We start from the raw sequence: 16786 nt of genomic DNA, 5'->3' as shown, positions 1-16786 counted from the left end.
TTGTCACCGATTCTGTTCATAACCTATATGGGGGCCTCATTCTTGCAGAATTTGTGGTGCTGTTGGTTTCTTGAAGCCAGAATTTCCCAACTCTCACTGGAGCAGTTTGCAGCCGAGTGTGAAGTGGTTGGGATGAATATCAGTACCTGCAAATCTGAAACAATGGCCCTCAGTCGGAAAAGGAGTGGAATACAGATTTTAGTATGTGTTGTAAAAACAAAAATTCCACGGCAGGCAAACAAACCAAAAGGAGACATATCTCAACTTAATTCCACGTTTTTGCAAATTTTCCAAAAGAAGGGTAGAGGTGTGTGTCTGGAATTCATACAGACCGTCCACGGAGATTACAGCCAGGCTGATAACTGACCTGTTATGACCACCATCCAAGCAACCACAACCGGGGTAAGTCTCAAGATTTCTGGGTTTAGATATGCAAGGCTGACATTGTTTAACGGTTATTTATTTCTTGTATCTTGTGTGGTCAGGTGATAGGCAAACAGTTGACATTCTATTATCCAAACCATTATTATAACTGTAGTTCAAGTTTTTGTAGTTGTGCGGCAAGTTATGACTGCTTAAGGCGTACACACCCAAGGATAACCACTAGATAGCAGTGTCATACCATTCAAATTGCGCTTTTCCTCTTCTTGGCTTGTTGTGGCTTTAAGACTTGAGATTTCCTAAACAGAACAGTGTTCCGTTAACAATCCAAAGGAACCCATTACTGTAACCAAAACGACAACTGGAGTGATGCAAATCTGCTCCGCATTGTACCGGGTGCCCTTTCTAATATTTTCATTATTTACAGTCCCTACTATAGTCGAATTCTCGTCTTGGTTGCCATTAGCTTGTGAATTTTACATAAAGCACACTTTTCACTTGTACTAAAGTCCAATCTGTGGCGTAATCAACATTTATGTGTTATCTATCCATCTATGTTCATGCGCCCTAAATGGTTACCGGTTGCGGTGGCAGGGGTCTGATAGGGATGCCTTACCCTGTGTTAGGCCTTCTCCAATTTAGAATGAGGGACACACTAACATTTCCACGCAGACCACCTGTGAAACGATCCCTCCTGTACATCCTCGGTCTGCCTGCCCCGCACCATCCAAAACAGATGCCCAAGCCACCTCATCGGCTCCTTCAGTGGCTCTACTATGAGTCCAACATGGATGATTGAGCTCCTTGCTTCATTTGTAATGGTGAGTCCAGCCACCCGGTGAAGAAAACTGATGAGATAACTTCAGCCACACACCTTGTCCTTTTGATTTCTGCCCGAAGCTGCTCGGTATAGACACTTGAGATTTGTATATTCATAGCTGCCAGTGAGATGATAGTGCGCTTTAAAAAACAACAGTGGCGATGAAGACTGGCCTCCTTTCAACAGGTGGACCCCTGAGCCTGTTGTTTCTCTGGCTTTGTTGTTTTGCTTGAGCAAAACACAGTTGTTTGCCTGGCTTTAATGGCTGTTTTTGCTTCGCGTTGGGAGAAAGGCGTTGGTTTGGGCGTCATTTCCCCCCGGGCAGTTTGTGACACCAAGAAATAGCAGCACAACATGAGAGAGTGCAGGAGACGGCCACTGAGGCAAAGTACTTCTCAGGTGTCGTTAGTATCATACTTTCTGTCGTTGAACCGCAATAATCGCTGGTGTTTTCATGAAAATGTCTCATGCGTGTCTTCTGATCCACAGTTCATCCATGTCTTGGCTGTCCTTGTTCTCCACTCGCCGGTGGCCTTGCTCAGCCCCACTGGTGATCCTGGTCGGCCTGGTGAGCAGGCAGCCGGGCCTTATGGCGGGTCTGCAGGCGGCTCGAGCACTGACTTGTCCTCGGTGGGGAGCGCCAGCAAGCCGCGGGCTTTTCCAGGATGGAGATGTCGTCATCGGTGGACTTTTTCATCTCCATTACACGCCTCCTGCCATAGACCACGACTTTGCTGGCGAACCAGTCTATAGAGAATGTACTGGGTATAACTTATTTGTTAATTATTCTGACCTTCATTTGGGGCCTCAGTTCCATCATGTTGATTCTTTTTGAATGAAATCAAACAGACTGCATTTTAGAACTGGATAAACATTCTGTCTGTACAATGTGAATAAGGCTCAAGTGTGATTGACGACAACATGTGTCAAATTTTGTACGTTCAGGCCAATTCTTTTGTTGTCTTGTCCCTCCAACCCAGTTTAGAGGAACTCCCCTTACAGTACATTTACTCGATGGTGTTTGCCGTGGAGGAGATCAACCGGAGTCCTCGCCTGTTGCCGGGCGTGAGGTTGGGCTATCACATCCGTGACAGCTGCGCCTTGCACCCGTGGGCCACGCAAGCAGCCCTCTCGCTGGTGAGCGGAGACAGCACCACCTGCAACATTGCTGCAACCCCGCAGGACGATTCTGGAGGAGGCGATGAGAAAGGTATCATCCAATGGTATCAATAAACACCAGACAATGAATTTGAACGCATTTTATTCTGCACAAAATGTCTTATCAGGTGTTCCGTTGATCATCGGTGGTGCTTCATCCAAAACGGCCATGATACTTTCCAGAGTGCTGGGGCCACTCTCTGTACCTTTAGTAAGTTCATTGAAATACTTTATAGATGACCTTTTAAAAGGCAAGGATGCTTTGTTTTGAACGGCTCAGTTAATTTCACAACATCTAATATTACATTTCTGGTTTTGTTGTGAGTAGATTTATACCATACAGTGCACCAATATTGTGTCATATTGGGAGCTGTTATTTGACAATATTTGAATTTAGTTGTTCAGTCAAATGAGAAGAGCGAAGAGCGTTGTATGGAATAATTAAATAATTAAATACAATTTAAAAATTTGAAAATACTGGAACATTTCGCAAAGGAAAAATAAAATAACAAAATATGGGACAAACACCATTTTTTTCTCAAAATTATACACTTAAAAATATTTTGGAAAACAAAAAAGTAAATTAGATTGAATTGAATTGAATACAACTTTATTGTCAAATGTGCAAATGATCCAAAATGAGTAAAGAAACAGGTCAACACCCAATATTAAGATCAAACATTGTTTGCCCTACCTGAGTTATTACACGAAACGCATTTACTTTCAGAAGAGTGGTGTCTGTTTTTCTTTTTTTTTTTTGGAATGGTGAAATTACATTTCATTCATGAATGCATTTTCCCTATTAGATGAGCTACCAGTCGAGCTGCCCTTGTTTGAGTGACAGGCGTCAGTTTCCCAACTTCTTCCGAACCATCCCCAGCGACATTTACCAGGTGCGGGCCATTGCTAGGCTCGCCATATACTTCAAGTGGACCTGGATCGGCACCGTGATTGCAAACAATGACTACGGTCTGATGGCTGTCAAGGTAAAATCACAATCCAATATCGGAATTGTTTCAGAAATTCTAATCATAATGTCTTGTGAGGTACTCATTTAGTATCATTTTGTGCCGGTGGACTGGTGTCCTTCATCAGCCCAGGAAGTTCTGATACCATTATTGTCATATTATGGGCCAGTAGGTGTTCCAGGAGGAGACCCGGGGTTCTGGTGTGTGTCTGGCCTTCGTGGAGACTCTAAACAGACAAAACATTGTGAATGATGCCAGAAGAGCAGCCCTCGCTATTAAGGCATCAAGCGCCAGAGTGATATTGATCTTTACGTGGTACACAGACGTCAGGGAACTCTTTCTGCAGCTGGCCGACCTGAACGTGAGAAGCACACAGTCGTTCGATACAAGATCTTTCCGAATGGTCATGTGATCCTTATGTATGCTGACGCCAGGTGACAGACAGGCAGTTTCTTGCCAGCGAGGCCTGGAGCACCAGTGCCAGTCTTCTCCGACACCCTGTCACCTCGCGAGTGGCGAGCGGAGTCCTGGGCACGGCCATTCGGAGCTCGCCGATCCTCGGACTCCGAGATTACCTCCGAAGTTTGACTCCGTCTCGTCGCCCGGGTGATGACATCTTGAGGGAGTTCTGGGAGATGCAGTTTGCATGCAGGCCTCGGCTTTCCAACGGCACAACCACGCCTGACCGGAGCGCCCCCCTGCCCCTGTGCCGAGGGGACGAGTCCCTGCAGGGGGTGGATAATCTCTTCACTGACACCTCGCAGCTCCGACAGGCTTACAATGTCTACTTGGCCGTTTACGCCGCTGCTCACGCCCTTCACGACCGCCTCGCCTGCCCCGACACACACACCTCCTCCAGGGACGGCAGCTCCACCTGCTCCTCCCCAACAAATGTCAAACCTGCTGAGGTAAACAGCAACAGTTTGTGATGAGATGTATTTGACATTATGCTGATGGTGAAACATCTGAGGCTGACTGACATTGTGCGCATTTGTGTTTGGAATAGGAGTATCCTTTACTCTCATTGTTTTCTCAATCCCCGCATCCCAAACATTATCAGTAGTATGACCTTGTATCTTTCAATTTCTCTTTTTAATTTGCAGTTTTTGATTGAAATTGAAATGTGAATACAAAATACAAAATAATAATAACTGTAACAAAGAAATAAGACAAAAAAATTGGGAAATGGAAATCTAAATCATCTGAAACAATGGTCCTCAGTCGAAAAAGGGTGGATTGCCTTCTCCAGGTCGGGGAGGAGATCTTGCCCCAAGTGTTTAAATATCTTAGGGTCTTGTTCACGAGTGAGGGCAGGAGGGAGCGAGAGATCGCCAGGCGGATCGATGCAGCGTCTGCTGTGATGCAGACTTTGTATCTGTCTGTCGTGGTGAAGAAGGAGCTGAGCCAAAAGGCGAAGCTCTCAATTTACCGGTCGATCTACGTTCCAACCCTCACCTATGGTCACGAGCTACGGGTTGTGACCGAAAGACCCAGATCCCGGATACAAGCTGCTCTCTATTAGAGATAAGGTGAGAAGCTTGGTCATCCGGGAGGGGATCAGAGTCAAGCCGCTTCTCCACGTTGAGAGGAACCAGATGAGGTGGCTCGGGCATCTGATTAGGATGCTTCCTGGACACCTCCCTGGTGAGCTGTTTCGGGCATGTCCTACCAGCAGGACTTCCTGGGGACGACAGAGGACATGCTGGAGAGACTATGTCTCCCAGCTGGCCTGGGAACGCCTCGGGATTCCCTAGGAAGAGCTGGAAGAAGTGGCTGTGGGGGGAGGGGAGTCTGGGCTTACCTGCTAAAGCTGCTGCCCCCACGACCTGACCCCGGATAAGTGGGAGAAAATGGATGGATGGATGAATGGATGCTTGAAGAACAATTCAAATATTCAGATTCAACGTCGTGGGTGGCTGAATTGATTTAACCTCCTTGTAATCAATACAGTAATTTACTGGACTTATTCTATTATCAATTATCTTTACCTCACAGGACATAAATTAGTTGCAAATAAGTATTAATATAAGTGTTGTTTGTAGTCAGTATTCCATATTTTTTTTAGACAACATGCATACACACAGCACATACACTTGGTTAAATGTTTTAAATATATGGCAAAATGTGATCATGTCTCCTTTTCAGCTGCTGCAGCACTTGAATGACGTGAACTTCACCACACCACAGAGGGAAAGACTTTATTTTCAAGGGGCCGACATCCCCGCCAAGTATGACCTGGTCAACTGGAAGAAGCGCCCCGATGGCTCCCTGGAACTTGTTCTGATCGGCCGAGTGGACGGCAACGAAATCTTCATGAACGACACAGCTGTGCAGTGGCGCTCAGGATCTAGTCAGGTGCCAAAAACAAGCTCATTTCATAACATTTTGTTGCACACCTTACACGAGCATACCATTTGACCAGGTGCCAGTTTCGGTGTGCAGTGAGAGTTGCCCTCCTGGAACCAGGGTGGCCACCAGGAAAGGCGAACCGGTATGTTGCTTTGACTGCATCCCGTGTGCTGAAGGAGAGATAAGCAACATGACTGGTGAGCGATCACATGTCGTTCACATGTTGAATTTATTTGCTGATCCCTTGTCTTGAAATATTTCAGATTCGCCCAATTGTGAACGCTGTCCACTTGAGTTCTGGTCCAACACGGCGCATACGGTCTGCATCCTCCGCCAGCTGGACTTCCTGGCCTTCAACGAGACCTTAGGCATCACCCTAACTGCGGTCGCCATCTCCGGCACCATGGTGACCGTCGCCGTTTTTGTGGTCTTTGTCTACTACAGACACACACCCGTGGTAAGGCGTCATTGAATGACATTCCAATTGACCTGTGAGCTCATGTTTCACAAACTGCTCCTATTTCATCCTTTTAGGCAAGCCAAGGCAAATTTCATACACAAGCCAACTCAATGTGCTTCACACAAGCAAAGACACAACATCTAAATAGCCTTTGCAAACACAACAGTTAACGGTTTTCAGAGGCAAAGAAAAAATTTGTCACTTACAAAAATGACTAAAAGAATGTGCATTAACAAAATTTAAACACCTTAACACAACTTTAAAAGGATTTAAAAGTAAAGTAAAAAATGAGAGTAGGTTTCTAAAATGAAAAAAAAAAAGTTAAATGAATCCAAGGAAGGGAGTGAAGCAAAGTTTCTCGCATTGCTTTAATAGCATTTTACACAAATCATAGCATTGACTAAGAGTTTAAACAGATTTTGTTTTTTATTTTACCAGGTAGGGTAATCGAGAGCAGTTTTTCATTTACAGTGAAGACCTGCGAGCCATTTAGGGTTCAGTGTCTTGCCCAAGGACACTTTGAAGGCAGACAGTTGGAGCTCACTAGATTATTGGTTCATGTGATCTTACAAAGTTGTTGTATCCATAATTTTTTTATTTTGTATTACTTATGTGATCATAACTTCTGAATGAAATGTAGCAATTATCAGAACGTAACAACGGCAGCAATGGAGGCATGACGAGATGCATCCCCTTTTCTCCTTTCAGGTCCGAGCCAACAATTCCGAACTGAGCTTCCTCCTCCTCTTGTCTCTCAAATTCTGCTTCCTGTGCTCGCTGCTGTTCATTGGCCGCCCCACCTTGTGGTCTTGTCGCTTCCAACAGGCCGCCTTCGGCATCAGTTTTGTGCTCTCCGTGTCCTGCCTGCAAGTAAAGACCATTGTGGTCCTGGCGGCCTTCCGCTCTGCCCGGCCTGGCACTGAAGCCTTGATGAAGTGGTTTGGTCCGGTGCAACAGAGAGGGAGTGTCTGTGTGTTCACCGGCATCCAGGTCAGTTTGCAAATGGAGACTTTTTGTCCAGCTCTAACTCTATCTTGTTCGTTTTGATGCATTATTCTCCATTCAGCCACGAGGTAGTGGCAAAGCATTGTCTAAATTTGCCTGTAAATTTGAAAGAACAAGCGAAAACAAAGTGCCAGCCTTGCTCATGCTGAAGAGATGAGGGAGAGATTATTCTCATTACTCTTGAATCCTGCTTTTTACAACTACAGAAAGTGATTCAGCTCAACTGTATTTATAGAGCACTTTAAAACAACCACCGCTGGATACAAAGCGCTGTACATGGGGCTAGTATCATATACTGTATACAACAACAAACAATAAAACAATAAATTAGGAACGAAGACAGTAGAAAGCACAAAAACAGTAAAACTAAAATCAAGTCTGAGTCATACTGAGTCAAAAGCCAAAGAATACAAATGAGTTTTGAGACGAGTTTTAAAGATGGGCAGCGAGGGGGCTCGCCGAATGTTCAGTGGGAGGCCATTCCATAGAGAGGGACCAGCAACGGAAAAGGCTCGATCCCCTCTGAGCCCCTGCTTAGTTCTTGGTACCTCTAATAATGTCAGGTCCGCAGACCTGAGGCAGGTGTGTAGGGGCGGAGACACTCAGATGACGCGTGCTTAATTTTATAATGTACAAAGGTGTGGTACTGCCAATGTGGAGTAAAGATTTTAGACTGGCAAGTATAATTTTTTTTTTTTTTTGACAAGTACTTTCAAAGATATTTGACGGGTAAATTAAACTTGTGTTTTTTTAGGTTCATCCTGACTCTGTGAGTACAGTATTAACCTGAAGATTTGTGCTCTCTCTTTCCAATCAGATCATCATTTGTATAATTTGGCTGTCCCTCAGCCCCCCTGAACCTAAACCAGAGTTGGATACTCCAGGGTTAAAGGTGACCCTAAAGTGTGACATGGCCTCCGCAGTGGGCTTCGCTCTGGTGCTGGGCTACATCGGCCTGCTGGCCTGCACTTGCCTCCTGCTGGCCTTCCTCGCCAGGAAACTGCCCGACAACTTCAACGAGGCCAAGCTGATCACTTTCAGCATGCTCATCTTCTGCGTCGTGTGGGTGGCCTTCGTGCCCGCCTACGTCAGCTCGCCTGGGAAGTACACCGTCGCTGTGGAGATCTTTGCCATCCTGGCTTCCAGCTATGGCTTGCTCATTTGTATTTTTGCTCCCAAGTGTTTTATCATTCTGGTGAGGCCGGAGAGAAACACCAAGAAACACTTGATGGCCAGGTAGCAAATTACAGCCAGGTTATCGATTATTTGAATGAACTATGTATGAAATATGTGATTCATTGTTACTGATTTGTATGGTTATGATGAAATATATAGTTCACCGTAGGAAAAAGTTTGATACTTTGTATTCTTTTTTTTTTTGTAGATAAATGCAATTTTATTTATCGTGATATTGACCCCAATTTTGTCAGCAAGCTAATGTGGCTTTTATTTTGTCATAAAACTAAAGGCAAACTAGTTTCTAAAGAGTGTACACCTCCTTTTATTGGATACTCATTCCGACCTTTCTTTGGTAAAATGGTGGAAATAAACGTTTAGGTTATATTTTAAAAGAAAAAAAATGTACAAAGTACTACACTGTAGAGAATACAGTGTTTGTCATGCCTATGCATATAAAAAACAGTAATAAATGCCCATCGTTACTCCCTTTTTATTGTACTGTATATTTGTACAATTGTTGCGCTGTTTATTTATTCCAGAAGAAATGTTTGGGGACTTTTGAAGACCATAAATGTTTGTCAGGATAAAATCCCAAAGCATCCATCCATTTTCTCTTTCGAATTGTTACTATACATTTGTGAAATAAAAAATATGGCATTTTGTGCCATTTTTTAAAGACAGTTGAATGACAGACTACGCTACACTTACACTAATAGAGGCCTCTGTATGAATCCAGCAATTTAAATAAAAAGCAATAATCAAGCTGAATTTTTTTTAAAAATACCTGGTCTAACCGACATTTCCAAATGTTAAACCCGTTCTATATTTTTTATGACAAATCACAAATTCCATTTTTGTGATGTGACATGCAACAAGTGCCAACTCGGCAGTAACCTGAAGTTGTTGCCAAACACCAAAGAAAGTGATGCCACTGTTTGTGTTGAGTATAACCTGCAAGTCATTCACAACCCTCACATTCCCCCAAAAATGGGAAAAAAAGAGTTTGTACTGCATTAAAGTTACCAGATAAGCAAACATTTAGCTGTTCAATTTCTTCTTCTACTACAAATACTGTTGTTTGAGTGTTGAGTACATCAATCTGGATGACCTGAGGAACCTTGCTGCCGCTCACAAGTCAATCTTGGTGTTACGTCAGACATAATTCTTAACCAAGACACACCCTAAGACACATTTGGGAATATGATGTTTGCCAGCCTCCAAATTATTCATTTATTAGAGCTCAGACATTAAAAAATATAACAAATGCACACTGTAGCATTCATATGTGTTGTCAGAAAACGCCGTTCTCTTCTAACGATGCTTGTGCGACTTGTCAGTCCCTCGGTGCATGATAGCTTTCTTTGTGTTTCTTTCTGGTCTCAGCAGGATTATGTAGCATTTGGGTCCAAACAGCGCCACCAAGAGGCCAAAACTAGAGGCCAGGATGGCAAAGACTTCCACTGCGTCTGCGTAATTTCCCGGAGAGTTGATGTATGCCGGGACAAATGCGACCCACACCGCACCAAAGATCAACATACTGAAGGTAATCAGTTTGGCCTCATTGAAGTTGTCGGGCAGATTTCTTACCATGAATGCTAGCAGGAAGCTGAGGATAGCAAGTAAAGCAATGTAGCCCAGCAACACAGCAAAACCGACAGTGGACCCAACCACACACTCATAAACAATCTTATCTTTGTAGTATTGAATGTTTTTATAAGGACTTGGTGAGGCGGAGACAATCCAAGCGGTGCAAACAATCGCCTGAATGCAAGTCAGAGCCATAATTGTGCCTCTCTGCTGCATTGCGCCAAACCACTTGATACTGGCTCCTCCTCCTGGTTTGGAGGCCCGAAACACAGCCAGAACCACCACAGTTTTTACCAGAATGCACGACACACACAGCACAAAGCTGATGCCAAACGCCGCGTGCCTCAATTGACATGTCCACAGCCTCGGATGGCCGATGAAAAGCAGTGAACAGAGGAAGCACAGTTTAAGCGAAATCAAGAGCAGGAAACTGAGTTCAGAATTGTTGGCCCTTACAATAGGCGTGCTCCGATGGTAGATGAATATCCCCAGAACAATGGCACAGATTAACGTGCCTAGCAAAGAGAAACTTGTCAAGCAGATACCAAGGGGCTCATGGTAGGAAAGGAACTCTGTTTTCTTTGGCACACACCGGTCGCGCTGAGGATTGGACCAAAAATCCTTAGGACAACTATAGCACTCCATGGAATCTGTAGACACAGGAAAAGCAATTTTAAAGATTTTAAATCTAACTGTGCACTTTTGAAAGGTAATTAGGAAAAGGGCGTTTTGGACCCCCGACATTAACCCAGATGAATGCAGGTTGTGGATCCAGTTAGCTGTCCACATCGTCAGTCACATTTGTCAAAAATCATCAGGCACACCTTAATCTGCTCCAAGGTAAGCAATGTACTTCTCTTATGCTGTTGTTTGGATGTCAACCAAGATTCTCTCAAACATGAGGCCGTAGCAAGCTAATCTAATGAAGGTAGCTAGCTAACGATGCTGAAGTTACGTTTATGTGGACCTGCTAGGCTAACGAGGTTAGCTGCTAGCTACATTATTCGAGCTACAACGTTTGTTTAGGCTTTTTGTTTGGCTGTAATCGTATCTTGAGAGCTAGCCAGCTTTACTGAACAGTGCTGCTGCTTAATATCTTTGTCCTCCATCACAATGCTGTGTAAACTTTAGGGCTAAGTGTTAGATTCCATCTTGATTATCTTAGTTTGATATTGTGGACGTATCCTTCAAAGTCAAACTGCACAATCCAAAATGTCATTTTCCTTGACTACGGGATGATCATTCTCCAAGGTATCTGGACTTTATCAGTAACTAAAGCCGGCTACACGTGCAGATAATTCTGATAAATTTTGGCAAGGTATCACAAGGTCAGCAAAGGCCCAATATCGGACATCGTCTATCGTAAATGTTAAACGCATAATATTGATGATGGCAAATCCTTTTGTGTTTGGTCAACACTGACTTAGGCTGAGCCACCAACTCGGTGAATGTGACGTGAAACAACACAATAGCCAATTAAAAAGTGACCCGTAGCTTGTGCTCTTGCCAGACTTAAATAGAGCTGCAACAGGTTGCATTGAGTGGGTCACATATCCCACAATCACCACAAACAAAATGACAAGTAGACCCGATAAGATTAAGAACAGTAAGCCAGACTTCCTTTATTTCTACTACTACAGTGGACCCCCACATGCAGTACTTGCTGTTCGAAATTGCCAAATTCAAATATTCACAGCTCTTTGTTTTCAACCTTTCGTGAAAAACTTTGATCCCCAGTGTTTTTGTGCTCTGACCAAAGCAACAAAGTTTTTCTGTCTGCTTCTGAGATGTCCTGTTTTGTTGACCTTGAATGTATCTTGTGCAAAGTCAAAGTAAAACTGAAACTCTATATTTTGTCTCTCTCTAGTTATGCAACTACAAATGTAGATGACCTATTATGTTGTGTAAACACCAAAAGGTGTGTTTAATGACTTATATCCTTTGTGTAAAGTGCTCATGCAAATAATGGGGGTTCACTCGTTTACTCTTTCTTCTACTTTGTGTATTCCATAAGTCTGGATGCCATGAGACCATGCTGCCTCTCACAGGTCAGAATTGGTACTATGAAAGACATACTTTTCAAATACGTACACCACACTCCGTAAAAGACATTTGAGGATATTTTTACGTTGAAAATTGGTGTTAAAAATCACTATGTGTTATTCCCACTTGTCATGTTGCTGATCATGCCCTCCGAGCAAAGGATGCAGTCAAAGCAGCACTCCGGTTGTCCTTTCTTTCGCGCCATGCGAGAGCCTGGAGGGCAACTCTCACTGCACACAGACCGAGGGGCCTGTGCAAGAGAAAAACGCTTATTCAACATCATCAAAATGTTGCTATACATTAAATTACATGTGGCGATGACCTTTTCAGATCCAAAGCTCCAGACGATTTTGTTATCATGAAGTGTGAGTTCTTCGCCTTTGAAAGCGGACTCCTTAACGTCACCAACATGCTGAACTTTAGTTTTGCCGCCAGGCAGCCACTGCCAGTTTATGATGTCGTATATCCGTACTGCATCACCACTGTCATCGAATGACACTTGATCACCAAAAGATGTGTTAAAGTTGACCTTTTGCAAATAGTGCAGAAGCTGCGAATGACAGTAAAGACATTGAATTGAACAAGAAAAATGTTAAAAACAATAACTTTATAATCATGTGATGACCTAGATCACACAACAGACGAAGAAAATTTGAATATTTATTTATAGACTGTATTCAACCTTTATTTATCCAGGTAAGGCAATTGAGAACAAGCAGCGTAAAACAAAGCAAAAGCAAATTAAAAGCAAATACAAGTACACATTCAACAAACTGTAAAATGTGATAAATATAAAATAAATAAATGTGAAAAATAAATGAGAAGAATGTCAAAATATTGGTAGGAGACGTGGTAACTAAGTCATCATATTACAAAAAAAATAAGGTTGTAATATTCCAAGAGAAAGGTTTTTTTCCAGAATAATTCACAATATTTTGAGGAAAAAATATTGCTGAGTATGAAGTCATTAAGAGGAAAAAAATCCAAATTATACAAGAATCATTTAGAGGAAGAAAGTTGTCAGAATTTACCTTCGCAGCATTTTCAGTAGAAAAGTTAAAATAACGAGAGAATAAAGTCATACCAAATGCCATTTTTCTTCTCATAACATGACAACTTTCACATAATAATCCAACATTATACTGTATCTGTAATATTACACTGTAATTTTGCAATAATTTTCATTCTTTGCAGGAATCTACACTTGAAATAAAATCAAATGGATTATTTAAAATTTCATAATAGACACCGGCTAAATTCATATCTCTCAGACTCAGTGAACACGATGCACGTGTATCTCAATTTCCAATTTTTCATACCTGCCATGGCTCCAGTCCCTGCAAAGTAGCACAGCTGTGGCCACTGAAAGGCCCGCTCCCGGGCACACACTGCAGCAGGTCATGGAGGGCGTGGGCCAGAGCGTACACCGCTTTATAAATATTATATTCCGGTCTGAGGTTCGAAACATCCCAAAAATCGGACTGCGCACTCGCTAAGTCTTCACGTCCCGTGCATTTGGCTCCTCCCGCTTCCAGCCAGCCTGCTGGAGGCACAAACCTACACTGAAATGTGTTTTCCCAGAACTGGTTCACCTGGAAGTACAATACAGTACATGTAAAAACAGTAGTCAGGAAAACAGTTTTGCAGTGTCTTCATTTGACTCAAGCTCACCAGGTTGTGTTGGCTTTTGTCGTGTACGTCTGGCCGTATTTGTGCAAGGAAGTCGTGGAGTCCGGGTATTTCGCCTCTCCGGATGGCGATGCCCAGCGTGCCCCCCAGGTAGTACATGAGACGGGGTGTGTGCAGCACAGTGGTTCCTGTCCAGGCTTCACTGGCGATCCACTGCAGGCCCGTCACGTTCTGCCTCATGACCTGCGGGGCGCAAATAAACCGAAGATCAAAAAGTCGTAAATGCTGACATTTATGTTGACGAGAACAGTCAAGCTACTTCCTGGTTCAAGAAGGATAATATACAAAGTTTTATTCCAAATAGGCTTTTTTCCCCCTTAAATTTAAGTTGGGGTCGAGCATTCACAAATTGCAGAAAATTAGCCGTCATATCTCCTTGCTAAGAATAACACATTTCTTTCTTATGTCATCCAGTATCTTGATTCCAACCTCATCCATCAGATGAAGCATGTGAGTCTCGTGCGCAAACACCATGACGACGCGGGCTGTCGACAACCTCATCAAGTCCACAATCCTCCGGAGCTCAGGCGGGTCATTATCCCAGGGCAGAACCTCCAGGTAAGCCAGGCAGCTGACGCCGGACTCTGCCAGCTCGCTCTGGAAGGCGCGGGCCACACCGACTCCATAGTCATCGCCCGTAACCAGCAGGCCGGCCCAAGTCCAGCCGAAGTGTTTGAGGATCTGAATCAAAGCTCGCACCTGAGCAGAGAGGTCCAACATATGTTGTACGCGAGCAAGATATTTAAAAACGATACAAAAAAAAACTAGAGAACGCAGTTTTATGTCGAAATTGTGAGCATTTGGAGAATGTTGACCCTCTGACTTGGTTTTATGAGGTAACCAAAATATTAAAACCTCTCTGTATGATATGACGAAGCGTACAAGCACGAATAATATCTCATCCAGTCACAACTGAATATTATCATTTTTATAAAGACATATTTTTACTGTCTGCACGCTACTTTACTCGTGTGTAAAATGTTGCTTCAACCTGAAAGTCATCGTTCGGGATGGTTCGGAAGAAGGATGGGAACCTTTTCCGATCACTCAAACAGGAACACGTGGAAAAATAACTCACCTGTGCATAGAAACCGACACAATCTATGTCAAGTCCTTCATATAAAGTCTTCATCGAATGAGAGAAGATTAAAGAGAAAGCTCACAATGGGCATCTTGAATAAACCCAGCACCACGGACGTGGCGATGGAGAATGTCGAGTAGGAATCGCCCACAACCCCAAGCACCGGAGGCGTTCCCACGCAGCCGTCCTGCGACGCAAACTGCTCCTCTTGCCCACTGACCAGCGACAAACCTCCGCTGAACCCGACCACCAGTTCGCCGCAGTTGTCGTACAGTCGGTAACCAAGAGTGAGGCCCGGCAGCAGCTCCTGGTTTCTGTTGATCTCGTCCACGGCGAAGACCATGGTCATGACGTGCCTGAAGCCTAAGGTGTCAAAGCTGACACACGCAAAAAGTCAACAACCAGTGGAATCGTTCGCGCTGCTCTGAGTCTTCCCATACGTACCCCTGGCACCTGGGCTGGCGTGGTTCCGAAGTGAACGTCAGCTCGGGAAACTTAGATGTGAAGTGCGCCTCGAACAGCCCGCCCAGCATCACGTCACCGGGTTGGTGCACTTGATTTAGCTGGAAATGCCTCCACAACTTGCATGAAGTGGAACTGGAGGTCGGGCTGAACGAGGTCGAGGACAAATGACTCAGGAGCAGACACCAAAAAAAATGTTTGTAGAGGAGCGCCCCCATGACACCTGCTCTCATTTCTGCTGCTCTCCTTCCTGCCACGATGTTTTATATGCGGTGATGCGTTTTTTTCATCAGATTCATCACACTGTTTCTTGACATGAGCACCTCCCATCAGGAAATGGAACATGGGCTGGGATAAGACCATGATGCTTCCCAACCAATCATCCAACTTCACTTTAGAGGCCTGAAAATCATTATTTGACTGCAACAAATAATGTAGAGTTGTTCCTCGATCTATGCCAGCGAATGATCGTGACAAACAGTTCACTGCTGTTCCACAAGATGGCAAAAGGTACAATTAAACTGTAATATAGCTTTGCGTTGAACTAGAGGCCCGGATTTCACACTGAATAAATAAATGCATTTGGGAGTAAATTGCGAAAAAAATAAGTCATCGTTGTTTCACGATACCATACATAGACATTTTTCTTTTTGGGATGCCATCATACCTACGTATTATCGGAGGTCAAATCATGTGGGCGGCAGCTTCAACAGGGACTCTCTGACTTCCCTCTCCCCAACCACTTCGTCCAGATCTTGAACTTGAGGCATTCCAAGTTTAGCCAGAATGTTCCCGGCCCCAACTACACTCTATCCATCCATCCATCCATTTTCCGAACCGCTTGATCCTCACTAGGGTCGCGGGGGGTGCTGGAGCCTATCCCAGCCATCTCCGGGCAGTAGGCGGGGGACACCCTGAATCAGTTGCCAGCCAATCGCAGGGCACACAGAGACGAACAACCATCCACGCCCACACTCACACCTAGGGAGAATTTAGAGCGTCCAATCAGCCTGACATGCATGTTTTTGGAATGTGGGAGGAAACCGGAGCACCCGGAGAAAACCCACGCAGGCCCGGGGAGAACATGCAAACTCCACACAGGGAGGCCGGAGCTGGAATCGAACCCGGTGCCTCTGCACTGTGAAGCCGACGTGCTAACCACTGGACTACCGGGCCGCCACACTCTATACAAGCTATAAAAATAATCACTTTCCCATCATATGGCCCCTTTTACAGTCAGGTTGGATTTTTCCATGGACTGTCCACTGGGAGGCAGACGAACATTGATTTATTTTGATGTAGTTGGAATGAAGCGGGCAATGACCTTTAGAAAAAAAATATTGTCACCTTTCAAAAGTGAAAATGTTAAAAATGATTCTTATTTAAAAATGCATAAAAGCTGCATTGAATCGAACAAGTTTTACTTCCATTATGTATCCTTACTTTAGCTAAATATGTTCACCAAAATATTAGAAACAGCACTCAGTGTGATGCGGTGGTCTTTAATGCAAACCGTGTTTTGTATTGGATCTCATTCGAGCTAGTCTATCCACTATATACAATATGCAGTTGGCTATAATGTATACACTCGATATACCTTTACT

General features: G+C 44.0%; 2 protein-coding genes across 2 annotated transcripts; one reads left to right on the top strand and one right to left on the bottom strand.

The window, feature by feature from the left end:
- Positions 1 to 1697: 1697 nt before the first annotated feature.
- Positions 1698 to 8503, top strand: olfcr1 (olfactory receptor C family, r1). Its single transcript, XM_086125767.1, has 11 exons — positions 1698 to 1966; positions 2182 to 2411; positions 2488 to 2561; positions 3166 to 3345; positions 3500 to 3688; positions 3762 to 4235; positions 5473 to 5682; positions 5750 to 5873; positions 5940 to 6133; positions 6845 to 7126; positions 7959 to 8503. The coding sequence occupies exons 1-11, from the start codon at positions 1698 to 1700 to the stop codon at positions 8379 to 8381; spliced, it is 2649 nt and encodes an 882-aa protein (XP_085981893.1). The 3' UTR covers positions 8382 to 8503.
- A 1128-nt stretch (positions 8504 to 9631) lies between these two features.
- On the bottom strand, positions 9632 to 15400 carry LOC147197452 (extracellular calcium-sensing receptor-like). Its single transcript, XM_086125766.1, has 9 exons — positions 15165 to 15400; positions 14803 to 15097; positions 14631 to 14717; positions 14069 to 14338; positions 13622 to 13822; positions 13270 to 13542; positions 12273 to 12500; positions 12077 to 12200; positions 9632 to 10557 (listed from the first exon to the last, which is right to left on the bottom strand). Exons 1-9 carry the CDS (start codon positions 15398 to 15400, stop codon positions 9632 to 9634), a joined length of 2640 nt encoding a protein of 879 aa, XP_085981892.1.
- Between the last annotated feature and the right edge of the window lie 1386 nt (positions 15401 to 16786).

This window comes from Hippocampus guttulatus, chromosome 12 (genome assembly GCF_054856545.1).
Source record: "Hippocampus guttulatus isolate MCC_2025c chromosome 12, RoL_Hgut_1.0, whole genome shotgun sequence".
NCBI lineage: Eukaryota > Metazoa > Chordata > Actinopteri > Syngnathiformes > Syngnathidae > Hippocampus > Hippocampus guttulatus.
Note: the sequence above shows the minus strand (reverse complement) of the source record. Positions and strands in the feature narration are given on the sequence as shown.